The sequence below is a fragment of the Idiotropiscis lumnitzeri genome, chromosome 12 (assembly GCF_059441095.1).
Source record: "Idiotropiscis lumnitzeri isolate Australia: NSW breed Sydney's pygmy pipehorse chromosome 12, RoL_Ilum_1.0, whole genome shotgun sequence".
Classification (NCBI taxonomy): domain Eukaryota; kingdom Metazoa; phylum Chordata; class Actinopteri; order Syngnathiformes; family Syngnathidae; genus Idiotropiscis; species Idiotropiscis lumnitzeri.
In genome coordinates, this window is record NC_142402.1 from 14355338 (window position 1) to 14379704 (window position 24367).

At 40.9% G+C, this 24367-nt stretch overlaps 1 protein-coding gene across 3 annotated transcripts in view; it reads left to right on the forward strand.

Moving 5' to 3' along the window:
* gpc5c (glypican 5c) overlaps positions 1–24367 on the forward strand; it is a 99566-nt gene that overhangs the window by 12296 nt on the left and 62903 nt on the right. For all 3 annotated transcript variants that reach the window (XM_088310258.1, XM_088310256.1, XM_088310257.1), the window contains exon 3: positions 18587–19278. In XM_088310258.1, the coding sequence (XP_088166384.1) occupies positions 18587–19278 (692 nt within the window). The remainder of the gene's footprint in view (positions 1–18586; positions 19279–24367) is intronic.

Consider the following 24367-nt stretch of genomic DNA (forward strand, 5'->3'; position numbering starts at 1 on the left):
TTCCTCACAGCCCACAAAGGATAAGATGGAAAAATAACAATGTGATATCAACAGATCCAGGGGGCTGGGGGTATGATACTGCCGAAAAAGAGGACCTCACAAGTCGTCCACTTTCAGAGCCTTCTAAGGACAGTCTCATTGCTGTCCGTGTGTGCTTCTTGTAAAATGTAGCATGTGACTTGAGTACATCCATAGAACTACAATATGATTTTGGCTGATGCCATCTCAACTTGGAAAGGTGGAAAGGATTTAGGGTGTTGCTCTTTTAGTGTCAACCTAATTACCTCTTGTGTAATATTCCATAAGGACAGGGCAGTTTCTAGAAGGTCTGTGAAAATATGTTTTTCTGCAACTTTTTCAAAATCTTTCAATGAGCTGCCTCTAAGCTCTCTCATGCTAATGTCCTGCCTCTTAAAGGGAGAGTTTCTAATGTTAAAACTGCAAGCAAGAATTGAATCTAGCCTTACTTCACTTATCCTGCCCCCACCGAATCTCTGACCAAAGCCACGCCCATCTCCAATGTGCATGAGCATGATTCTGAAACGTGGCCATTCATAATAGGATGCGATTCTGCAAGCGCGTAGTCGTGATGAATAGTCACGGAGAACTCATATCTAACTTCAACAAAAGCAGCGCTAGCATTAGCACTGTGAGCCACAGCTGCTATACTGGTAGCGTAATGAAATGTTACTTTACTACTGAATGTTATTGGTTTCGAAAATCGAAACGTACATGGCAAGTAAAAATGCTGCTAATTTTGTGTCACGTTTGAATTTTTTCCAACTGCTTTGAAGCACCCTCCACTAAAAACAACTCATACGTTCACTAGTTTTTTTCTTATGCTCTGTCCAATCAATTATTTTTTTAATGTTCAGTATGCTATTCTAATGTCCAGTTTTTTACAAAATAGGATAGATTTTTTTTTTCTTCTGGAAGGGACTATTCTGTTATAGTTTCAGCAAAGCTCCTGAAACACAAGGTAACAGGTCAGTGTGAGAGTACGGGGGTATGTGGGGCGCGAGTGTGCCCGCGAGTTATGATCAATACCTCGTCAGTCATCTCTTCTGTCTCTGGTTAGTTGATTTTATTTTATTTTATTTTATTTATTTATTTTTTTCCTTCCGGTGTGGAAGTTTTTTCATAATCATATTAGAGGTACACAATAGCAGCAGAAAGGGCTATTTATCTATTTTTTTAATTATTTTTGAACACTGACCCTTTATCTCATGTAGTTAAAACAGACGTGTTACTACTCTTAGCAATTTTGAAATTTCTTATTCGCGAGTATTCCACACCTTAAATGAAATCAGTTAAGCAAGACTTTATTTTAAAATAAATACAACAAAGTGCCAAATTGCTTACTGAGCCACAACTAATATGAAATGTTTTATGCGTGCTAAAGCCTTTGTGTTCCCAAGATATTTTATACTGGGTAAGTTTTATACTCCCAACTTTCTGTAAAGTTATCTTTTTCACTTATTATCACAACTTGAACATAATACAATTCCTATTGTTCCGAGTCTCACTGCATTGTGGAAAGTGCCCATTAGATGAAAAATGGTGTGCATGTCTGCATGTGTGTGTTTTCATTGGCCTGCCCTTGTTTGGACAGTGCAAAAAGCCCTACTGTGCTTTGTCATGAGTGGGAGTTGTCTTGTCATGACCCTACAAACACTCACCACATTTATAAATGCTATGGGACTTTGTTCCCCATCACTCTCTCTTTTCAGATTGTGTATTCATATTTTAAAATAAAATTTCATTTTGCTAAACCACACGCAGAACCAAAAACCTCAGATATCAGATCAGCACGAATGCCTGTCGGGTGGTTTCATCTCTTTGTTACAACTCCCCCCCTTAAAATCCACTATAACAATAACCACATGCGGGTTTTTTTTTCCCATCCTTTTCAACTTCCCTGAAACACATGCACAGATACGCCCAGGCTAGCCCCTCTAGTCTCTTCTCTCCCCTTCATGTAAACAAACACGCCTTCCTAATCCACTTTTCAGGAGAAGAAATGACTTGACAGCCATGTTTTGGGCGATGGAGGGAAGGTGTCAACCACAGAGCTCGGCAGGCTCAGAGTTGCCATCATGGGCTTTGCCTTGTCAAGTCAATCGCTACCGGAAGAATCTTACAAGCTGGACACATTCCGCCTGAGTTTCTTGTGGGTTGAAATGTGTACTTGTTAAACCTTAAAACAACTACTTTTGGTGAACCAGCTCAGAGATCTCCTGTCTTGTGTTAGCGCATACGTCAGTGCTAACGTTCCTCTATCTTGCTGTACTCTAATGCAACCTGACATTTTTTTTAAAGACATGACTCTGGAGATTTAGTGTTTAGTATTCATATTCGTCCATCTCTTGAACTTTGTTTATGTCTTTGCTGCTTCTATTTCCAGCTTGAAGTTAATAATTTGGCTCCTAAGTCGATGATAGAATGACTAAAACACTAACACATGACAGTTGAGTCAACTTTTGTAGCTCTAACTTAGTGTACTTCAATTCTCTCAACTCATTGCATGAATCCCGTCCTTTAGCCGTGATTAGCTCGCAAGCTAGCTGATGGCTAGCGCCTCTTGTCATGGCACCGCAAGCCAATGCGACAACCTGGTGGTATGTATTTCAGCCACTGGTGGCTTTAAGCGGATAAACTGCGCTGTATTCTCACGGCTCAAACATGTCGGGATGTTAAGGCATAAAATAAATCCTTGAGGCTTGTACTAATAAGTAAAAAAAAAAAAAATTGGACAAGCTATCAAAGTGTGTTGCTATCACTTTGCTAAAGTTGTGAATTGACACCTAAAAAATCGACTTAAGTGAGGTAGGAACTATTTGTACTTACTTTTTACAACTACGCACCTCAAAGTCGGAACCTATTAAAGTTCATACAATTCCGTGGTTCATTTAACATTTTCAGACAGGATGGGCCGGACATGTCGTAGAACATTTAACTACCATAATTTATGTCCTAATTTCAGCCAGTATATAAAAGGATGAACTCTGCCTGTGTTTTCCTTTGACTTTTCCAATAATTTGTCCGAATGGGTGACAGGAAGTGAAGAAGGAGGAGATGGTCATATGGCGGTGGTCATATGTCTCACGCTATTCTATATGCGAGCATGCACACATAGTATTACCCAATCACGCTAGCCAGACTGACTGTCTACGGTTTCAACTTGTCCTCACGGGGGTTGACAGATGCTTTTTAAAGAAATGGATTCTCCCGGCCTTGATAGCACTCTATTATCAATGAAAGTGTGTTGTGTTTAAAACTATAGGTGCCCTTCAGTGGAGTTCACAGGAGGAAAAGCGACAGAGTGCGAAAGAGAGCGAGTGGGTGTATGCGAGACACTATGGCAAGGACGGTGCATTTTCTCACTGAGGCGACATAATTAGCTGATCCTTGTCTCATCAGCCAGGAACTCTCCAGGCTGTGTGTCCTGGGAGACATTGCTGGCAAGAGTGCAAAAGACAAAAAGTTATTGAAGCAACAACTCAAGCCACGGGGATACTTTTGGAGCTTTGGTTCACAAGAGACCTCGGAATGAGAGGTCGAAACGGAAGGATGAGGATTCTCTTTAGTTGTCTCTTGAAAGGTTGAAGCTCAACTTCAGGGGCATCATTGAATACTTGAGTACTCTCCTTCAGACCTTGTAGGGTATTAGTTGGTGGAGTATTTTTTTATTTTTTTTTTGTCTAGTCTCGATGTGTCGCAAAACAAATCTTTTTGTTGGTATGCTACTTGGACTGAGGCGGCGTTGGTTTTCTGACCACTTATGTTTTGTTTTGTGCTTTTGTCACAAACATTCCTTGGTCGTCCGTCCTATACAAGACTGAGAAAATATTAGACAGTGAAACCTGTTGGAATCTCCCTGAAGTTTAATAACGTATATATATACATTTTTTCATCTATTCAATCCATCCAAGTGATCTCGGTTGTTTTGAAAGTTTCTCTGTCTCATTTTCATTCTCGTTAATGTTCAAATTACAGTTGGCTTTAACTTTAGCGCCTTTGACTTATCGTTGGTAAATCCGTCACAATTGCGGCTTGCAGTTGATTAACTAGCTATGCTATGTCCACTAATTCTTTGCTTCCAAGCTTGTAGTGAAGCTTCGGATGAGGACGAGCAGTTCATAACGAGAATGGGTGCGTTCATAAATCACCATAGGATGAGTTTGTTATGGAAGCACTCGGGAACCCTGACCTCAACTCCATAAAACAGCTTTGAAATGAACTTGAACAGAAATTGTGATTGTCTCAGTCTTTTGAAGTCCGACTTTTCCTTAGAAGTGGTTTATATCTACAAATGGGGGTACCGACTTGACATTTCCTCTTGTGGTGAGGTCAATGACCTGTGATTTAACTCGTTCTGTCTTTCTATTGCGTGTTATTCAGTCAACTATTCTGGAAAATCCGATACTTTTGTCTTTGGCTGTGATGACCATCCGTGCTGTTAATGGAATGAAGCCGTTTTGATAAAAGGATGAACAGTTTAAATCATCTGATTTCTGATTGGGAAAAGGCTTGAATGTCAACATTTGCGTGACAGAATTTTTCCCCATGGCTCCTGATTTTTCTGGACATTCTCTGGCGTTTTCTTTTTTTTTTCTTAATCATGCAATTTTTTTTTTTTGGTCCCTCTTGTCCCGCCATCATTTCCCACCCTCCCGCGCGCTGCTCTCTCTGTGTCAATGTCTGCATGTATTTTTCTTTGCAGATGTTTTGACCGGCAGATGTATTGCTCTAGAGGCTGATGCTTGGTCACAGGAGGACAGCGCGCTGCACCATGAGCTCATGCTCAAATTAGGGAGGATATCCGGAATCCATCCCTACACGTCTCATTTAATCACTCAGGGCGGGGAGGAAAAGTGTTTATGGGCCTAATGGAGGAACGAATACATTGCGTATCTCAGGCTGAATGTGCTAGTGTCCCAGTCGTGTTTGTGTTGTAGCTACGCCTCTACGGTCTCCTGAGTAGACATGACACATCGCAACAGGATGAGTTTGCAGGGTTCCGGCCTGCTGAGAGAAAAGTGGGGGAAGGCTGAAGGAGAGGAGGTGCAGAGGGGCACGGCTTTAAAGACTTGCGGAGTGAGAAAGTCACACGCCAACCGTCGCTAATTACCTCTGCTTTTCATCTGTCTCGCTCACCTAATATAGATGTGTGACAACCCCCCCCCCCCTCCTCAAAAGCAGGCCGAAGAGACGGGAGAGAAACAAACCTCGTCTACATAAACAACATTTTTGGCGCTTCAGAATGTGTGGCTTTTACACCTTAATGCTCTGTAGCTTTTGTCACAGGCATGACACACTTATTACACACACAACCGCAATGGTGCCTTGAGGGTACGTGTGAGCCGATTTGAGTCTTTCCAAAAGTTTGTTGTGTTTTGATGTGCAAGCAAGAAAAATGTTAATAGGACTGCTGTATGGAGCCAGTAAACTCAATTAAATTCTGAATTTAACAAGCATCAGCTTGGCAGACAATTCCTCAAAAATGAGGCGTCATGTTATTTCATGCCACTCGCAGTTGAAGTGTGCGGTCAACATAAACACATTGTGTGTTTTGAACAACCACATAAGTTTGTGCTGGCCCCGTAAAGCTAACAAGCAAATTCATAGACGAACATGACAATAATAGAAGAATAACAGGTATATATTCTTTATCCTCTGAGATAAATGACTTGTATTACTGCAGCAAACCGTAGTTTGTTTGTGTCACGCACATTAGAGGGACCTGCAATAAATTAATCATGACAATTCTATTTAATTATATTGTTGGAAAATATTTTTGTAATACACAAAGCTGTGCAGTGTGAATTCCCTTTATTAAAAAACGGATTACACAAATATAATAGGGTCTTTCTGAATAGATTATTCATTTATTCATTACGAAGGTGAAAGATGAGTTCAGCATGGTCACAGAATGAATTAAAGCAAGGTATCAGTATATGAGAAAAAACTAATAAATAAACACAAATTGAAGCAGCAGAAAATATCAGTAAAAAATACTGCTAGTGCCACAACAAAATATGCTTACGCTCATTTTAATTTTTTTTTTGCAGCAAGAAAGAGAAGCTAAAATTAAATGAGAAGATGATGCTTCTTGGATTGGTAAAATCAGCAAAATAAAATGGGAGGGCGGAGGATTGTGTTTTATAGTCTGAACGTAATGGAACAAAAAATTTCAGTCAATGCTGCCATCACAGAATATCAAATCAAAATCCTGTTTGCTGCTGCAGATAGACAAATCAACAATTCAAATAAACAGAGAATCCAACTGAAATAAACCCGGTTCTAGATGATAAATACTCGATGAGATCGACATCCGATATCACATCGTCTCATGCAAATGACCAATTTGCATTATTTGAAATAAGCCACTTCTCACTTCTGCCCTCCTATACTGCAGAGTGAAAGCACATTACAGATTTATTTTGCATCTCAATTTTCACCCGCGAACGCAGTACTTCATCACCTACGTCAATACATAAGTCTTAATTTTTTAACATTGACATATTACACAGACGTTCATATTTCAAACTAATCCGAACTTAATCCGGGACACCCTACCTTTACATAGAGTGGAATACTTCTACTTAGAATTTTATATGTTATGTATAGATGTCAAAGTGAAGAAATCTGGTTGACTTTGTCCCTGCCATTTTGTTTCTTGTTATCAATTGTACAGAACGGTGTTTGTACACATGCTGCTTTTACAGGCAACGTTAAACGAGCTCAATGGTGGCTTCATTGAAACGTGCACGTGCTTGAGTACTGCCGTTCCTAATGTCGTATCAACCGATATTTGCATTGCTTTGCTCCATTTTAGGCATCAGGGTGTCATTCTAAGTGCACACTGCTTTGTCTAACATTGGGCTTCTTCACAAGAGTGGGCGCGACGCCAACCGCTTTCTTCCTTGGCTTGCACGCTGCAAAGGACCCACATGTTGTCTGCCAAGCATGCACGCAACACAATGAAGCCATAAACGCATAAATCTTCAGCCGTCTTCCTCCCCACAAATATCTCATCCTTTTTTTTTTTTTTTTATTGTCTCTTTCATCGTTCTTCAACTCCTCTGCGAGCGTCGTTCAAACTTTCAAATGCCTCGATTAATGAGAGGTCTGCGTAGAGGAGACTCTCAGCAGACATTCCTAAAATCAATTCAAACTGGAAGGGTGGAGAAAAAGTGCCACTTTTATTGTGAGCCAACATCATCTTTTCTCGCAGGGAAAGATCTTCTTACACAGCGCACGGATTTGACGCAAACAAAGCTCTCACGGTCTTCCAATTATCGCATCAAGACCACAAGTTTGAAGTTCAGGGTGTTTATTGGCCTTCGATTAGGATCCCATCTCGGACATTACCTGACCTCTGCTTCTCTGCGTCCATTGCTGCTGACTGGTCCACATCATCCCCTCGCCTCCCCCTGCCCCCCCTCGGGTGTTCTGTCTGACACAGAAGGAGGAGGCTCATTTGTTAAGCTCGGAGATATGCAGTAGTTTTGCTTGTGTGACTACATAATCGTTCCCTTCTGCTTGGAATGCTCCAACAGCAACTCTACTCGTTTGTGAAAGAAGCCAAAAACTTGCGAGAACTGATGTTGGACTTGAACAAACTGAGGTCTCGGTAGGAGAATCCACTGAGTTCTGGCAAGCGGAAGGGAATGATGGCCTTGTATCTGTGTAGCAACTCATGCTGTCTTTTCTGTCCGAAGTTGACTGATTTGCTTCCATTTCTTCCTTTACTGGCTCACTTGGTCACTCAGACGGCCATTCAGCATGTCCACTTATTTTGCATTTTATAGGACATATCGGACACTTTTCCGCTCCTACCCTGTCTTCCTCCTCGTCTCTGTGGCTCCTTCTACATCATTAAGTCGTCCCCATGGTGGGCTTTATTCACTCATCCTCCAGTCATTCCGCTATTATGTTCCAAAGGAGGAAGTATAATTCATGAGAGAAGTGGAGACAATGGGAGAACATTTAGATTGATTTTGTACCTTACGTAGTTTGTGTGAGGTATGATTTCATCTGTACGTTGCAGTTAATAGAATTTATTAAAGTCAGTTTTCTTTTTTTTTTCTTTTTTAAGTGGTCAAGCCACCCTTATTTGACCCGTTTGTGAGCGTTTCTTGATGAAGTTGACAAATGAAAACAGGAGCCACACCTGTTTAGAACATTCTTCATGATTCCCCTTTCATCTCGGGCTCCTTTCACACCCGGCCATTTGGGCGTCTGTTTTGTGTTAATCTTCTGCCAGTCGGAATATTTCCCTTTCGCCTCAGTGTATCTGGAGGCAAATTTCACCTAACAACCCTCTGTTTATCGCAACACGTGCATCAATCGTTTTTTTTTTTTTTTTTTTTTTTTTACTGCGTTGCGAGAAAATGCCGCCCATCGTTTCGATTCATGCTGCAATGACTCACTTGGTAGCATTTTAAACCACTGGCAGCTGTTTTGATTTTGCAAGGAATCTGTCATAAATCTCATGCTTTGGATGGATGTTTTTCTTTTTCTCTCATTTGTAGCTCAAAATTTCTTTAGCGCTGAATTGAAATCATGCATGTCGAAGTTAGAGGAGTGGATTGCAAACTTTCAGGAATGTCGATGTAATGCCTTTGATGAATTAACATCGAAAGATGGTTGATTCACAATTTTTTTTTTCCTGTTAAAATCTGTACTGCAATCGCTAACCAGTCAACTCTGGCGCGCTTTGGTTTGCTCTACATCGAACGTTCACCGAGCAGTGCGAAAACGCAAAGGGAACCACTAATATCTAATCGTCACGATAACCACATGGGTTGAAACCGCCCCGTCTGCGGCTTATTTCCTAGTGGGTACGTGCGCAATGGTGTATTTTTAGAAGCTTTTTATGAAATCTCTGCTCCTCTCAGCTGCATAAAATGACATTTCAAGAATCACTTTTTGCGCTAATTAATAGTCAATATCTTAGCTTTATTTTTTTCTCACGCTAACATTAAAGTTCAAAGCCTGATTGATTAAATAATGACCATTAGTACAATTATATAAGTGAATCCAAATATATAATGTAATTTCATCCGTCATAGATATTGTCTTGAGATTCAGCTCTTTTGTTTCCTTACTTTGTCCGAAAGCTCCTGGCGCCCAAGAGAGGCGACTGACGACCTTTCTTTGCTTTCTGTCCGAGAGCTCCTGACGCCAAAGAGAGACCACTGATGACCTTTCAGCTTGATTGCTCCTAAAGCTTTGCAATGTTATGTAAGACTGACCCCGCTGTGGCGCGGGAAACTATCTTGTTTTTTTTAATTTATTTGATACAAATAATGGCGCTTTCACTTAATTTGAGCAATCATCATTGACAGTGCATTTCATCCCAGCGACGAGATGGTCCGTCCATTTTTGGTTGGCGACCGAGATTTTTTTTTTTTTTTTTTTTTTTTAAAGGACTGACCAAGTAAGGACGGAAGTCAGTTTTCGTCCATTCATTTAATGGTACCAAACCGGGTCAAGTACCCACGGATGCCCACTTCACTGATGACTGACAGAAACATGCCCAGCCTGTCTTGCGTCTGTAAGCCGCCAATACACTACTTTTAATCAAATATGAAATATTCACCACTTATCTCAGCGTTCACTGTGTCCGTCAGGAATGGCTTGAACGAGCTTAGACTCCTGAAAAAGTCACATAAAAACTCGATTTGATTTTTACACTAGAAAAAAAGTGACTTGTAAAAAAACAAACAAATCATTTTCTTAAAGGGTTGCCACCAAAATTAATGTGTTGGACCCTGCTGAGTAATTTCATTTTTAATGGAATTGAGATCATCATCATATTATGTTTACACAATGTGTCTTGTTTTGGTTTGGCGGATTAACATGAGATTTATTATTATTATTTTTTTTTAGAATATTAAAATCCCTTGACTCGAAGTTTGGCACACACTCGTTGAAGGTTTTTTTTGTTGTTGTTTTGAACTAATCACTTGGCCATTTTTTTACAAAAAAAAATCGAAGCTGCACAGCAGTGGAGTTTTCCGATTGCCCTGTGCGTTGTCATTCCTTATATGCATATCGTGGGCACATTGCAATGGTGGTTGTGTGTGACACGTGCTGCCTTTTCACACTGTATCAGAAGCGTCACCGTGATTTATACACCAATAAACTACATCGAAATGATTGGTTACTGCAGACCCCTGGCCTTCCTAATGCTTCAGACCAGGGGTGCTGTCTATCAGTCTGTCAACATTCTGCCCCCATGCTGGCCTTCAGAATATAACCCCTTCATGGTATTAGGAATTTGAACATGCCTCCCACTGCCCCCCGGCTCTCACCTCAGCCCCACTGTCTCCTCTGCCCACATCCTTCTCTCGTCTGCTCGTTCGCCGGCCTTCGATCATATTTCCGCTCTCTGGCCAGAGCGGATAGCAATGATCCTCCGTCAAATGTGCACCTCCCCCAATACGACCCGGCATCTATGGAATTGTTTATCTTTGGGGGGTTTGATATCTCTGTGCTGGCTATTTAATTATTATAAGACTAATGGGGAGCTAAGGAATTCTCACAACCTTCCCGTCGTGCCATCTGACACCAAGTTTTGCTTCGTGTCTCGATGAAACGTATCGAGCAAATAGAAAATGTGGCGCCGTGGTTTGGCGGAAGGCACATTTGTGATTGCCTTTGTCAGTTTTCAAAAGAGGCAGCGTGTTGGCCCGGCTGCACCTCTTTCAGGTTACACAAACATGGTCAACATATCTGCATCTGACGTCGGACGAATGAGTCATGCTCCTGCTTTAGACTGTAGACGTCGCGCTTGGCTGCACAAGATGATGATTCGACAGATTGATTCTTTGACTTATTAATAGTTTATTACCATTAAACGCTTTGCTGTGAGGTTGCAGGCCGACCGAGATTGAATGACATTGCAGCACTCAGTTGAAATCTAAGATGCTTTGTGCTGCCTGCGAGATGTTTCTCTGCACTGTATCTTTACTAATTAAAACAGGCCCATGTAATCCACACACATATCACTTTGCCGCATATGTGCGTGGTGACCTGCGTGAAACCAAAGCCGACGACGGGATTAAGATGCTTTTTCCTGAGAAGATGCGAGGCGATGACCAATCAGGGCTGTTTGCCAAGACAGGAATGGCGCACAGCTCCACGGCATTAGATCGGTGTCTCCTACCTCATTATCGCATTGGCGCACTCGTGTATTCCTATACACACACATCACAGATTTTATTTTAAAATGCACAAACACGTGATGAAAACCTGCGCTCATGATAAGGAGTGCCGATAGAAATGTTTGGGCCCTGTGAAAAGTTCTCATTCGGGCGGCTATGTCAGCGCCGCAAATTGATTTATTTTTTATTATTTTTTTTTTTCGTGCCGCTGAGTATACAGCGGTAGCTCCAAGATTAAAATGCCTTAACGCTTGTGCCATTTGGAGTCTGTTGAAAAAAAAAAAAAAAACGGCAAGAGCATTACACATGAATTCAGACTACATTTGAGCCTAACCGCATTAAAGTCTCTGAAAGATTTTCCTGAGGGATAATCCTGTGGTGTGAAGTGTGTCAAGAGCAAGGTTATTTGAGTTAACAAAAACTAACGAAATAACTAAAACTAATATTGAAAAAAAAATTCTGTTAATGAAGTCAAATGAAAATGCTTTTAAAAACACAAAAATGAAAGTACATCAAAAACTATAATTATCAATCTTTGGCAATTAGTTTAATACACAAGCCTTTATGGTTGAATTTAAATTTATTAATTTCAATATTACTGCAGGGCCGATAGAAGACGAGGTCGAAGCCGTTTGGGAATCGTAGTCTTCTTAATGTATGCATAAAGTAACGTTGTCAAGCTTGTGTATGGTTTTGGCTCAAATGGCTCTCCACCTTTTGTTATTTAACTCAGCTTGAAATGCAACGCTAGGTAAAAAGTGCTTTCCTTTCTTTGCTCTATACATGGGGGAAAAAAAAAATGTGTATATATATATATATATATATATATATATATATATATAGAACAATGTACTCTACACTTTTTAATACTTCTCAACCAGAATTCAAGCCACAAATGTACTTTAGAAGCTGTCAACTTGGCAACCAAGGCAGCTTTATTTCTAACGTGACAAGCGGTTTCTGCACTTTATTATAATTCAAAGTCTGTGGACTGTTAAACTGGACCCTGTATTATCAAAATGTTTTAAAACAACATTTTTTGTTGAATTTATACTACACAATTGTTCCTATAGTTCCCATATCAAAAAGAAAACTAAAACTAAAACAAAAGAAAATAACAAAGCTGCCATGAAAACTAATTAAAACTAACAAAATAAAAAAATAAATAAATTCAAAATTAACAAAATTATACAGCTGCAGTCTAGTTAACCAGCAAACTGACAGGTGCTTTAACTTGTGCTATTTCTTCTTCCGCGACTACTTTTTCCTCTTCTTTGTGTGTTCCGGTGGTCTGGCTCCCTTGTGGCACCATGCTGACTCTCACAGGTCAATCTTGGTTTTACGACAGACATCTGGAATGAAAAAAGACTTGCGGTTTTCGATGGAGATATCGTTATTTATACAACAGTTAGTTCTGACCTAGCAAATCATTCCTTTCGTGATGATATACAGTACAACAGCGTTGGACCTTTTTAATTTACATATCACTCCACCTCACGGGTTCTAACCATTAATATGACATACATCAACGATACTCACGGTTTTCAGACATTACTATGAGTTGCCGGACCAGAGCGAACATTTGACCGACATGCTATCACGTCCAACGAGTGCACGGTTATGCCATTTTGCATTTCCGGACGACCATTTGCTCGTAGTGAAGAGCCCAATAACTGGCATGGAGTTGTGATATAACGTGAAGTAGGCAGCGCAACTGGCTCTGTAACAGTGAAACAATAAAACAAACTTAATTTGCCTCTTTTTTTTTTGTTTTTGTTTTTCATCAGTGTTGATGTTGAAGTTACCTTCTCACGCGCGGCTAGCTGCGCGGCTAACGTCACTGTTTGCTGCTATTTGTGTTGGTAGAGACAAACTATTGCTTAAATAGCAAAACAATTTATTGTTGCATGTTACTTGTAATTTATAAATTGCTCTTATAACACTGTTAGAGAACTGTTTTATGTAAAAACGTCAGCAATATAACACAAATTGTGTGGTGTGCCGTTGGTCTTTTTGAGTACATCACACTAGGAGAGCAGTAACCACACAAAGCATTTTTTTCCCTCGTGAGTGGTCTCTTAAGTTTTAAAAATTGGTTAAGATGCGCCATGTTAGCAAATTGTGTGAGCTGTATTTTATGAGATGTCTTTTTAATCAATATGGAGAGATTAATTGTGTGCTTGTTTTGTTCTGTGCTGCTTCTCTTTTGCAATGTTTCCGGTTGTTACTACTAGTTGTTTTGCCATTTTATTTTTTTATGGTTTTGTTTTTATTTCCGATGGCTTCTTTGTAAAACTCTCAATCAGGAGAATTGATTAGTTGATTCTGAATGGTGTTGTGTTTCTTTTTATGTTTTGACAAGAAGGAGCCCTTGTTGAAGATTTAAACTGCTCTGTTAGCATCTCACGTAAGCCTCTTGTAAGCTAGCCGTTTACTGCTAGCTGCCAGGTGGCTAACTGCCATATGCTTGTCACTTGTGATCAAAATGTAGAGTCTTACATGCGTGTGTGTAATGTTTGAATGTTTACATTAGTGGTAAATGTAATAAAAAAGCAATAATATAATATTTTTTTTCATTTAGCGAAACTTTTATTTTGCTTGGCCCTTAAAGCGATTCAGATTGAAAAGAAATTGTAGAGTGCAACATAAAAATGCAGTATCTCAGAAAGTTCGGTTTTCTGCTTCCAAGTTTCTGAATAAAAGCCTTTCTAACACATGATGATATTTCTATCTATGGAAACATTTTAATTTAAAACAGACACCGAAATAAAGAGCTGCCTTGCTCGCTCAATGACTAAAAAGGAGTAATGGGGAATAAATTAAAATGGCAAATGTGTTAATCGTTCATTAGTTACAGACTTGTTTTTTTCTTTTTTTTTTTTATCTCAAAGGGCTTTTAAAAAGAAATCAAATCAAGCTGAATGACCTCTCTGGTTTGTGATAATTTGTTATCTCCGCCTCCTAACTCTCTGCAAAGATTACATTTTTTTTTCCTGCACGTGTGTCACACGGCACCGTTTTCATCTCATCCAGCCCGTATCTGAAGAAAGTCAATATGGGAGCTTGCACACATTGATTTTGGTGAAATGAATTCAGATGCTGGAGACTGTGAAATAGTCCATTCTCTTGAGGGAATGCTATTCTTTACAGAGTATAATCAGGCTGTGCGAGCCCTGTGTCAGTGCAGGCTGTCTGGTGCCGCATGTCTGTGCTGGGTTTTGGCTACCACACTGAAGCCGTGGCTCCCTCGCGCTCTAACAATACTGCTCAGTTCAACTCACACATGCTTACACTCATCTTTCACAATACTGAAATGCCTCAGAAGTCAGAGACCACTGTGTTGCAAAGCATGGTAACACTATACTTCTGGCTTGAATCAGACATCTGCCATTTGATTTTTTTTATGTTTTCACTTTGATATTATGGAGACAGCCTCTCCATAATGACAGTTTAGCCGTGCCATGCAGAATGTCAACGGGAAGTGGCCTTTTATGATTAAAACTCTCAAGTTGTCACCGGGTTGCTTGGTGAAAGGTTTCCAAAGCCATAAACTCGCTTTTGGGTTCGCAGGCATCCTTCCTCCTTAAGTTATCCTGGAAAATATGTCGCTTTGAAGCTGGTATTGTCTGGCTCTTTATGACAATGTCAAAGTCAATACTTCATGCAAAACGTCGGCAGGCTTCCTAATGGGAGAATGTGACAGTCATGATGCCGCGTGTGAGGTAAAAGCTGGATTCAGGCTCTGTGGTCGAGAGTTGGGCCTTCAAAGCGGCCTTTTTGGGTTTCTTGTGTTTTGTTCTCACTCTGTTTCCCAGTACTGTAAAGCGCAGAGAAACCCACAGCAATTGTTTGATTTATCACAGTTGAGGCGCTGAGTCAGTACAAGCGTGGGAGAGCACTTGATAAAGAACAGAGAAATGCTGAAAATGATTTATCAAGAGATCCGGTGTTTCCTTTCTACGCCGATTGCATTGGGGAAAGGTGGACTTTTGTCATGCCCGTATACTGTGCGCGTTAGAAGAAACGGAAGCGGAAAGATGAGGACGTGTGTCGACCCCATGGGCCAGATTAATCCAGATGGCTTTTCAAAATGTGTCCTCCATTGCTCCATTACAGTATTCAAACTAAATAGAGCAACGCTAGAACATATTTGCTAACGTTATAACTTCAGGCTGCCATTTATCTAATTGTGTGGAACTTGAAAGCGCGGGTTTATCTTGTGGTATGGATATCGTGTGGCTGTGGAGCCTTGTGGGCTGGATTGACAGCAAGCAGACAGACCTCACACCGGTGCCCGTTCCTAGAAGCGGAAAGACCCCAAACTGAGCTGAAACCACAGTTTTACAAACTAGCTGTGATTATCCCTGCGGTGAACTGTCGGGTGATTTATTTATTTATTTTTCTTCATGGCTTCAGCTCCAGTCAACAACCCTATAATTGTCAATTTGATAACAGTGGCAGGCCGTGCATTTCACACGTAGGCCTTCCTTCTCTGAAGTCCTACTTAGCCCGACTTGAATAAATACCCCTCAAAATACCATCATTTATGACACCACGGCTGGAGAAATAATATACAGACACACATTTACACATTACTGGGTGTTGGATGACCTGGCTTGCGTAATCTAGCTTCTCTTGAAAGGTCCGTCTTGAAAATGGCCTTGCAATCAAATCCACACTTTTCCCTCCTTAGGCCATTGTGGATTAAAAAAGCATGAATACATTTTAAATTATCTAGCAGTCGCCGGGTAACACTGTCTGGTGTGGATTTTTTGATTCCGCATAGCGCTGCCCTCTGTGATTATCTAATCACAGGTTCTATTCATCACCTTCAATATGAGGCCTGTTAGAAGGCCTTACTGTCACCAAGTTGTGATCTGATTGACTGTCGCAACAGTCTAGCAACTCTAAGAGCCCGTTCACTCACACAGAACAGACGCCCGCACGATTGTATCTGAAGGCCTCAGACGTGCCACTGCTATTATGAAATCTGCCTGGCAACACAGGATTTCTGAATCCTGATTGGATATACACTCCCACCTAAAAATGCAATACTGGCATATAATGACATGGGTGTATAATATTTTTTTAATGAACTTTTATCATAAATATGATCATTCATTTTTGGTTATGTTAGGCCAGCAGAGAAGGCCTTGACCGCCCACCACTGGATAACAATTGTGCTCTATAAGACTCATGTAATGCTCAAGTGAAAATAAAGTGACACTTTTTCAGCAACCTGTCACATTTTTTTTTATTATTTGTTTTGTTTTGTATTGGGACCAAGCCAATTTCTTGGAACTACTGTAGCAGGCGAGTACGACGTTAGGGCTCACCTCAAGAATACCCCATTGGGGCTCATGAATACAGTCAAAGGGCTGATTGTAAATGGCCCTCTTACAGGTTTTTCAAGATGGGACATTCATCTTATAATGATATGTTTGGAGTCTGATTGGGATGCTTTGTTGCAGATTACCACGCTTCTGACAATTTTATGCTATTTATTTAATACACACCACCAGAATAAACCGTGCAGCAAGTCTTTACCATTTGTCCTGCACCGTAGACAAATGCGGGGCACAGCCACCACTAACAAAGTCCAAACATAGACCTTCATTGTTCCACTCGCACGCCGGGTTTCATGATTTCATTTCATTGGGACTTCCAGTGATGCTGGGAGTGAGGCACAGTTGGCATTGCTCAGAAAAAAAAAAGGTCTGCAGAATTACGTCAAATTAAATTCTGCTCAACGTTTATTTTTTTTTTCCTGTGAAAAAAAAAAAGTTAAACAGCTTGAGGCCATTTGTATTTACTAACTATTGCATGAATGGGGCGGTTAAGAGTGAAGTAGTGTTTTGGTGCCGGTGACAGATGTGACCCATAACTTTAGCATATACTGCTTTCCTATGCGATCTAAACCGATGAGCATTCACCTCGCTGTGGGTCCGTCCGTCTCAGGCAGCTCCCACTAATGTCTGCCATTGTAATAACTCGTGAGTCTGAATCTACTGAAACATAAAGAGGTCAAATCATACTATTTGACCTCCGCCCATGTTATAATATATACACTGGCTTGAGTTTAAGAATTTCCAACAAGGCAGCATGCCAAAACCATCATTGCCCCCGCATGGTCTTATCAAAACCAAATACATTTTAATCTCTTAATTAGGTGTATTATATAGGAATTTACGATAACATTCACAAGAAACAATTGGTCTGTATTGTGGGAGTTACAACTCTAAATCTTTTTGTGGTAGCTGCTGATAATGACGGTTGTATTTTGTAGTGTGTTACACGTGCCCTTTACTGGCCAGCCGGGAGTCCCCATGTGTCAGACATATTAGTGCAGCTGTTGAGATTGACCGTTGTTATCTTTCTGTCTGCGCACTGAGACGCGCGCACACACACACACACACACACACACACACACACACACACACACACACACACACACACGTATACCGTACAGGCACACACCCACACAAAAGCGTGGGCAATTATTATTATAATACAATTACCACAGTTGATTATTTTGCTCGTAAGAAGACCAAAACAACAAAGTTATGCAAACCTTTGTAAGCACATGGCAGGGGGAGGAAGAGGGCGGCCACAGTTGCCATTCTTCCTTTATGTCCAGGCATGCTTTTAAGTTGACATCACATCCCCGAAGTGTAGCGTGTAGCATCCACAGCCTGCATACGCAAACACTTTTAGACATAGTTAATCTACATGAGCATGTATATAGAAGAGTGTGTATTGAAAAGATGCGCAACACTAACCCAAAAGTTTTTCTACCACCATAATTGATGAAAAGATTTATTCACCAGTTTTTTTCATGAACTACCATGTGATTAATTGGGCCTAAATGGACCTTGGGATATTTAATCGGACTTTGTGTTGGCTTTGTTGATTGCTTTGCAGCTTTTTCTCACCCATCAAGAAATTGAGAAAAAAAACTGAATGACTTTATTGTTTAAGTGTGTGCAAGGGGGAGTGGATTGAGAGTGAAGAGAAGTTAATTGGGGACAGCTTGTTTATGGGTGAACAAACAACGTGAAATGACAATCCTTGGGTCAACGGTCATTGTTAGGCTCAGGCGGTTTGTGATCGTGGTCAAGTCAGAAATGAAATGACATGACTGCTGTTTTCAGTTTGTATTCCTGTCTCACTCGGTCTGCCTCTGTGGACTGGCTGGATGTCTCGCGAGGTCATCGCATATTGGGGTGATGACGTAATAAAAAATGATATCCCCAGCATATTAAAAGGAAAGTTGGCGCTGGTTTTGCAATGCTAAACACCGCGACATACAAGTGGTGCTTAGCTCTTTGGGGGCCAGGGTTTTGGATGTGAGTTTGCTCATGTAGACCGTCTTTCTAAATGCCCCTGCATTTCTCTTTTGCTCCCTTTTGTAGACATGTTCCAGTACCTGCTATCCTTCTCACAAGGACACCTGAGTTCTCTCCTGGAAGGGACCTACACCCCACTTTCTCGTCAAGCTTTGCCCCACGTTAACCAACTCTTCTCCTCGCTCTCCCATTATCTCCGCGGGGCCAACGTTTCCGTGGAGACGACAGTCCACCATTTTTTTAACAACCTCTTCCCACTCGTGTATACACGACTTATCAATCCGGGCATGGCGGTGGACACGGACATGACGGACTGCCTCCGTATGATCAGGCAGGACGTCAACCCTTTCGGGTCGCATCCAGCCGTCATGGCCAAGGAGCTCTCCGAGGCAATGAGCGTGGGCCGACAATTGGGGCTGTTCCTCGAGGAAGGTCTGGAGGTGCTGAACGCCACCGAACACGTGAGCTTGTCTAAAGACTGTGTGAAGGGTCTGGTCAAGATGGTGTACTGCTCGCATTGCAGAGGCCTCACGCTCATCAAGCCCTGCGTGGGTTATTGTCTCAACGTTATGCGCGGCTGCTTGGCCAGCATATCTGAGCTCGATCAGCCTTGGAGGAGGTACACCAACTTGCTGGAACAGCTAACGCACGCCATGGTGGGCCACCACAGCCTGGAACTCGCATTGCTCGGCGTAGGGGGCCACGTGAACGAGGCCTTGCTCTACGCGCAGCTTCACGGTCCGCTCATCACGGCCACAGTAAGTACACGCGCCACAGACACACTGCTCTGCAACCTCTTTGTTTTACTCCTATACTTTGGCAACAGTTCATGTATTGATTGGAAGAGGATTGAAGGCTACTTGTGGGTTATGAGCAGTTTTTTTCCACCGAGGCAACAAAGAGCACCGCACACTGTATTAATGCTTGCTCGGTGTTGAAAATTATTCACAGAAAAATATTGTTTATACTGAAAAGAAAACGCAAAGACAGCTCCAAAGAACGGCAGACAGAGTTGAGGTTAGAGTGGGGGGATTTTCCAAACTAGCAAGGCGGCGAAAAGGCGAAAATTGTAGTCGTGAGCTTGTAGTGCTGAAATGACTCTTAATGGAATCGAAAGCAATGGGATTTGTTTGGCTGATGCATGTCATATACTATATGCAGTCGTTTAGTTGGATTGTAAGTTATTACAACACTAGAAAGATGAATGGAAGACTGCCAGAGGGAAAATTGTGCTATTGTTCAAGAATTTTCCTTGGCTTCGCACACCCTGGCAAGGATTATTGTGCACTGAATCAACATAAGGTCTCATTATAGGTGTTATGTTCAATTTTGCAGTTCAACAAATATGTGACATTTAAACCGAAGCTTAAATGAACACATGATTATATCTGCCGATTAAAGACTTGTAATCATTCACACATTTGTCCACGCTAATATGCAGTTTGGTGTTGTGGGAGGAGTCAATTTGTTCTAGATTCGACAAGAAGGTTCTATCTTAGGTGTGGGCAAACTACGGCCCGGGGGCCACTTGCGGCCCGTTAAACGTTTTAATCCGGCCCGCCGAACTTGTAAAAAATTAAATGAATAAACCTTGTTAATGTTTTATTTTTTAAATACTGTGGTGTGTCAAAGACAGATATTTTTGTTCAAATGCTTTTATTCATTTTCATTTAAAATTAAATGTACAAATCAAACACTCCTGGTCATCTGCTCCTGGTCCGACCCCTCTGTCAAATTTTAGAACCCATTGTGGCCCGCCAATCAAAAGGTTTGCCCACCCCTGTTCTAGCTAGTTATATGCAATAAATGCTGAATGGAAGAACATGACAGGTCATCACACATTATGTTTGCTTTACATTCAGTCAGAGGATTATGAAAATCGAGTGGTAACAAAGCGACTACTTTTGTTTTATTTGTCTTAATGTGCTTGTAAGTCAGGATCCAAGTGGGTTGCCAAGCACAGGCACAAATGAGCTGCACCATTAAACGGGTTTGAACCAAGCCATATAAATTAGATCCAGTCATCTGGAAAACGGCCTTGAGAAATGATGCCAGAAAAGAATGTGTTCCCAATCGGACGCCGGTGGCTCCCATTTTCTCCGCTCTCATATCAACCCCTCCTCCTTCCTGAATTGCGGTATATATTGCCAGTTATTCCGAAAATGACACGCCCTGTTTGGATTCTCCAATAATATGTTCAACATCTTGGAATGCGACAAGAGCCAGATCCGCAAAGTAAATATATTTCCACAAGTCACAAGTGAGCACTTATGGAATAAACTCACTTTTATACTTCGTTATTAGCCATTTGCTCTTTTTGTTATTTTTTTTTTAATCAGTGTTATTTACAGTAAATAAATTGTTTTAATTAATACCGAATATACGAAATTCTGGATTTTACAGAACAAAAACGCCTCCAAAGTCCACAGTATTTTTTTTACTTATTTGTTTTGTTGACACCAGAAATTAACTAGTGTTTGATTAAAATACAAGAAAGGCCCGGCTGCCTAAAATTTGTGACTGAACGTGCACGGAGCTGTCGAAGCTGGCTTGCCATGTGTTGCCGCTAACCAGTGGCCTTTTTAAATCCGAATGTTTTAATAAAACCTCAGGGACCTGTCAAGGAAAACTGTTAAGTCTCCAATGGCCAACTACTGTGTCAGCGTATCCACCTTCACCTCTACACCTCAGCGCACTCCCCTCCCAGGCAAACACACTTAACGGCCAATTCCTTATTCTACTATGCACATTATCATTACCGTCTTAATGCAAAGTCAATAAAGTGCAAATACCAGATCTGACCTACTGTTTACTTTTGTAATGTATATGTTTTACATGTGAAGTTAAGCACATAGAATACATTATTTATTTACTTTTTTTTTTTTTTTTGCCAAGTCCGAATATTCTCCCAAGTTAACTGAATTATTGCGACTGTGTGGTTTTCAACTGGCATGTTATCGCCAACCCCTTTTGCGGTTACTCTCTCCCACTTAATGTGCTGCACCCAACACAGACCCCGCACTATACTGTACGTTACGCTAAACTCGGAACGCTACACAGATACTGTACACACACTTTATGTCCAGGTATCAAGTTTTAAGAAATCTTGTTAGAGGCGCGGATAAGCGGCGCACCCTTTGACGATACTAGCAAACACTGAAAGGCAGTTATTGATAGCTATGCAGGGTGGCAGGACCATAGATTATTTTTTAACACATTCCTGCTCATATTGAGATGGAGCATGAATATGGGCCGAAGGGGAAGTGGTTATGGATATTAAGGGAGCCTGTGGTTGGATTATTTTAAATTGACCCAATGAGGAGAAACTGAAAGAACCCCCTGGAGAAGTCGCTACTTTTGGGATCCTTTCGAAAATTGTGGCGGTTAATGCGGCCTTCAAGCTTCTCCACTCAAATTCTCCTGAGCCCAAGAGGCCATTTATTGGGTATAAGATCCTTTTTCCAATGCACAGTGCATACTCTACTTGGCACGGCTGGTCTTGGCTTTCCTTGCCTTAGTTTGGGGTGGTCGGTTTTCCATGAGAAAATTAGTCGATGCGGGGAAACTGCTCTGGCGTCGCTCCCGTGAAGCGGCATGAAATGCACAAGTCGGAATGAGACATGCTAACAAGTAACAATAACAATGCAGGAGAACGGGGGATTTTCCCATTACTTCTATTTCAATAGTACGTCCTAATCTAAACATCGGGTTGTCGTTTAAAATCTAAAGACAGACAGTATTACGATTGTGTTTCAATCAATGAAGCATAACCTCATCCAACTTCTGCAAGTTAGTCATTGCAGGAGATGGCAAACGGCAAACTCTTAATTAACCTTGAATAACATTAATGGACAGTACTTGGAATGTCTTCAAGTCTGCTGTGTTGCAAGGAAACAGTTGGATTGTCATCATGATGGAAATGGAATGATCACCAGATGGATTGGATTCCTTGGAAACAAACTGCTACACTGTCGAAACTCAAGCACGTCAACAAATTTGTACAGAATTTGTTAGGCCCTCCGTTCCGCGTTTGCCCTTGGTCTGTTGCCTATTGTAATGAGATTGCTTTCATTTTGGCCAAGACTGATGGCAGCGAGAAAATAAACTGCCGTGCAAAGCGGAAGTTGATAAAGGCGTGTCTTACAGTTAGGCTCGACGGGAAGTTAAGCACCTTTTGGTATCCAAGACAATTAAATTTTATTTGTATGTTTGTTTTAGTTGAAGTGCATTATAATTAAAATTTGTTATTATTATTATTATTTTATTTATTTTTATTTTTATTTTTATTTTTATTTTTATTTTTATTTTTATTTTTATTTTTATTTTTTTATTTATTTTAATTTTTATTTTTATTCAGACCAAGACATTGTGCCGACACTCTCCACTCCCCTTGGTAGAAATGCAACTCTGATCTGCATTCCCCCATCTGAACTGAGGCTAATCAAAATGAACTCAACCACTTTGTGGAAACATGGATTAGAATCCTTTGGACCATGCAGTCCTCCACACCATGACACATTCTTCCGTCGCTCACCATCTTTCATAAGGTTTCAGTGTTCACTTGGAAGAATATGGCATCAATGGTCTGGATTAATGCAATTGACCATATATTTGCAATCCAAATATTTGCATGTCAACCCTTCTTTCTTGTCGGTTTTACCCCAGCTTCTCATTAGAGCTCATGCGGCAACGATAATGGCATCCTGAGCCCTTAAATAATGGAAATAATCGCTAGTAGATGACTGCAACGTTACAGTTCGCCATGGTTTCACCTTAAAAAACTACAAACATTCGGCTTCTTATAAAATCTATTTTCTTTGGTTTGCTTTCAGTTAACTGGCAGTTTTTAATGTACACGACTTACAGTATTTATTTGGTTTGTACAAACCGAACCGAATTGCTGTTTGATCTTTATGAACGATCGCCACAAATGTGGTAGCCGATACAAAATATTCTCCCGGCCAATCTATACTCATCTTTATAAGATGTATGCGCCATTGGCATTCTGTCTAACCCTCAGGCTGACTGACTGACTTACTTACTCAGCACTCCATTAGCTAATGACAGTGGGTGCAGCCACCACTCAGACAGTCTCACACATCTTTTTCTCCACTCTTCCTTTTCGTGCTTCGTGACTTTGATATGCTGACAATATAAAGTAGCCTCCAACTCCACCAAAAAAAAAAAGAAATCCCACATGTCTTCTTTATGGTTCCTAACCAAGCAATCACCACATGATTTAATGCTGAGCCATTACATTTGGAGCGGAACATAAGGCGGTGGTCCAGAGGACATCGTTTCTCTCTGTGAACCATGAATCAAAATGCTGAAATCATGTCACACTAGAAATCATACCCATTTTTGGCAAACATGCATTTGGTCATAAATTTAAGAGCCCGTAAATTCAAGAGCTTTGCATTTAAATACATCATCCATGGTTAAAGATAACGGCTGAAAATATGTGCAAGACCAAGAACTACTGTATCTAGGACTGATTTGTGGCAATATATAGTTTAACAGTTTATCACCGTTTCAGTTTTTCTGATTTAAGGCAAAAATGGGGCCCAGTGACGAATTTAGTCTCCAGTGTAAGTTGCCCCTCCCCCACTACAATTTGAGATCCTTTGTTCAAATCGGCAAGTATTTGCCGTGATTGCAACGTACAGTTGGTTAGATAAAAATGCATCTCCCCTTTGGCTAATCAGCTGGTGTGTCCACTTTAGAGTGCCTTGTTGTTGGACATGAGTGCGGACATGGAGAGAAAGATGGAATAGTGTGAACATATGTAATATAAAACATGCATAACATGGTTGAAATAAGACTGACCTGACAGCCAGCACATGGACC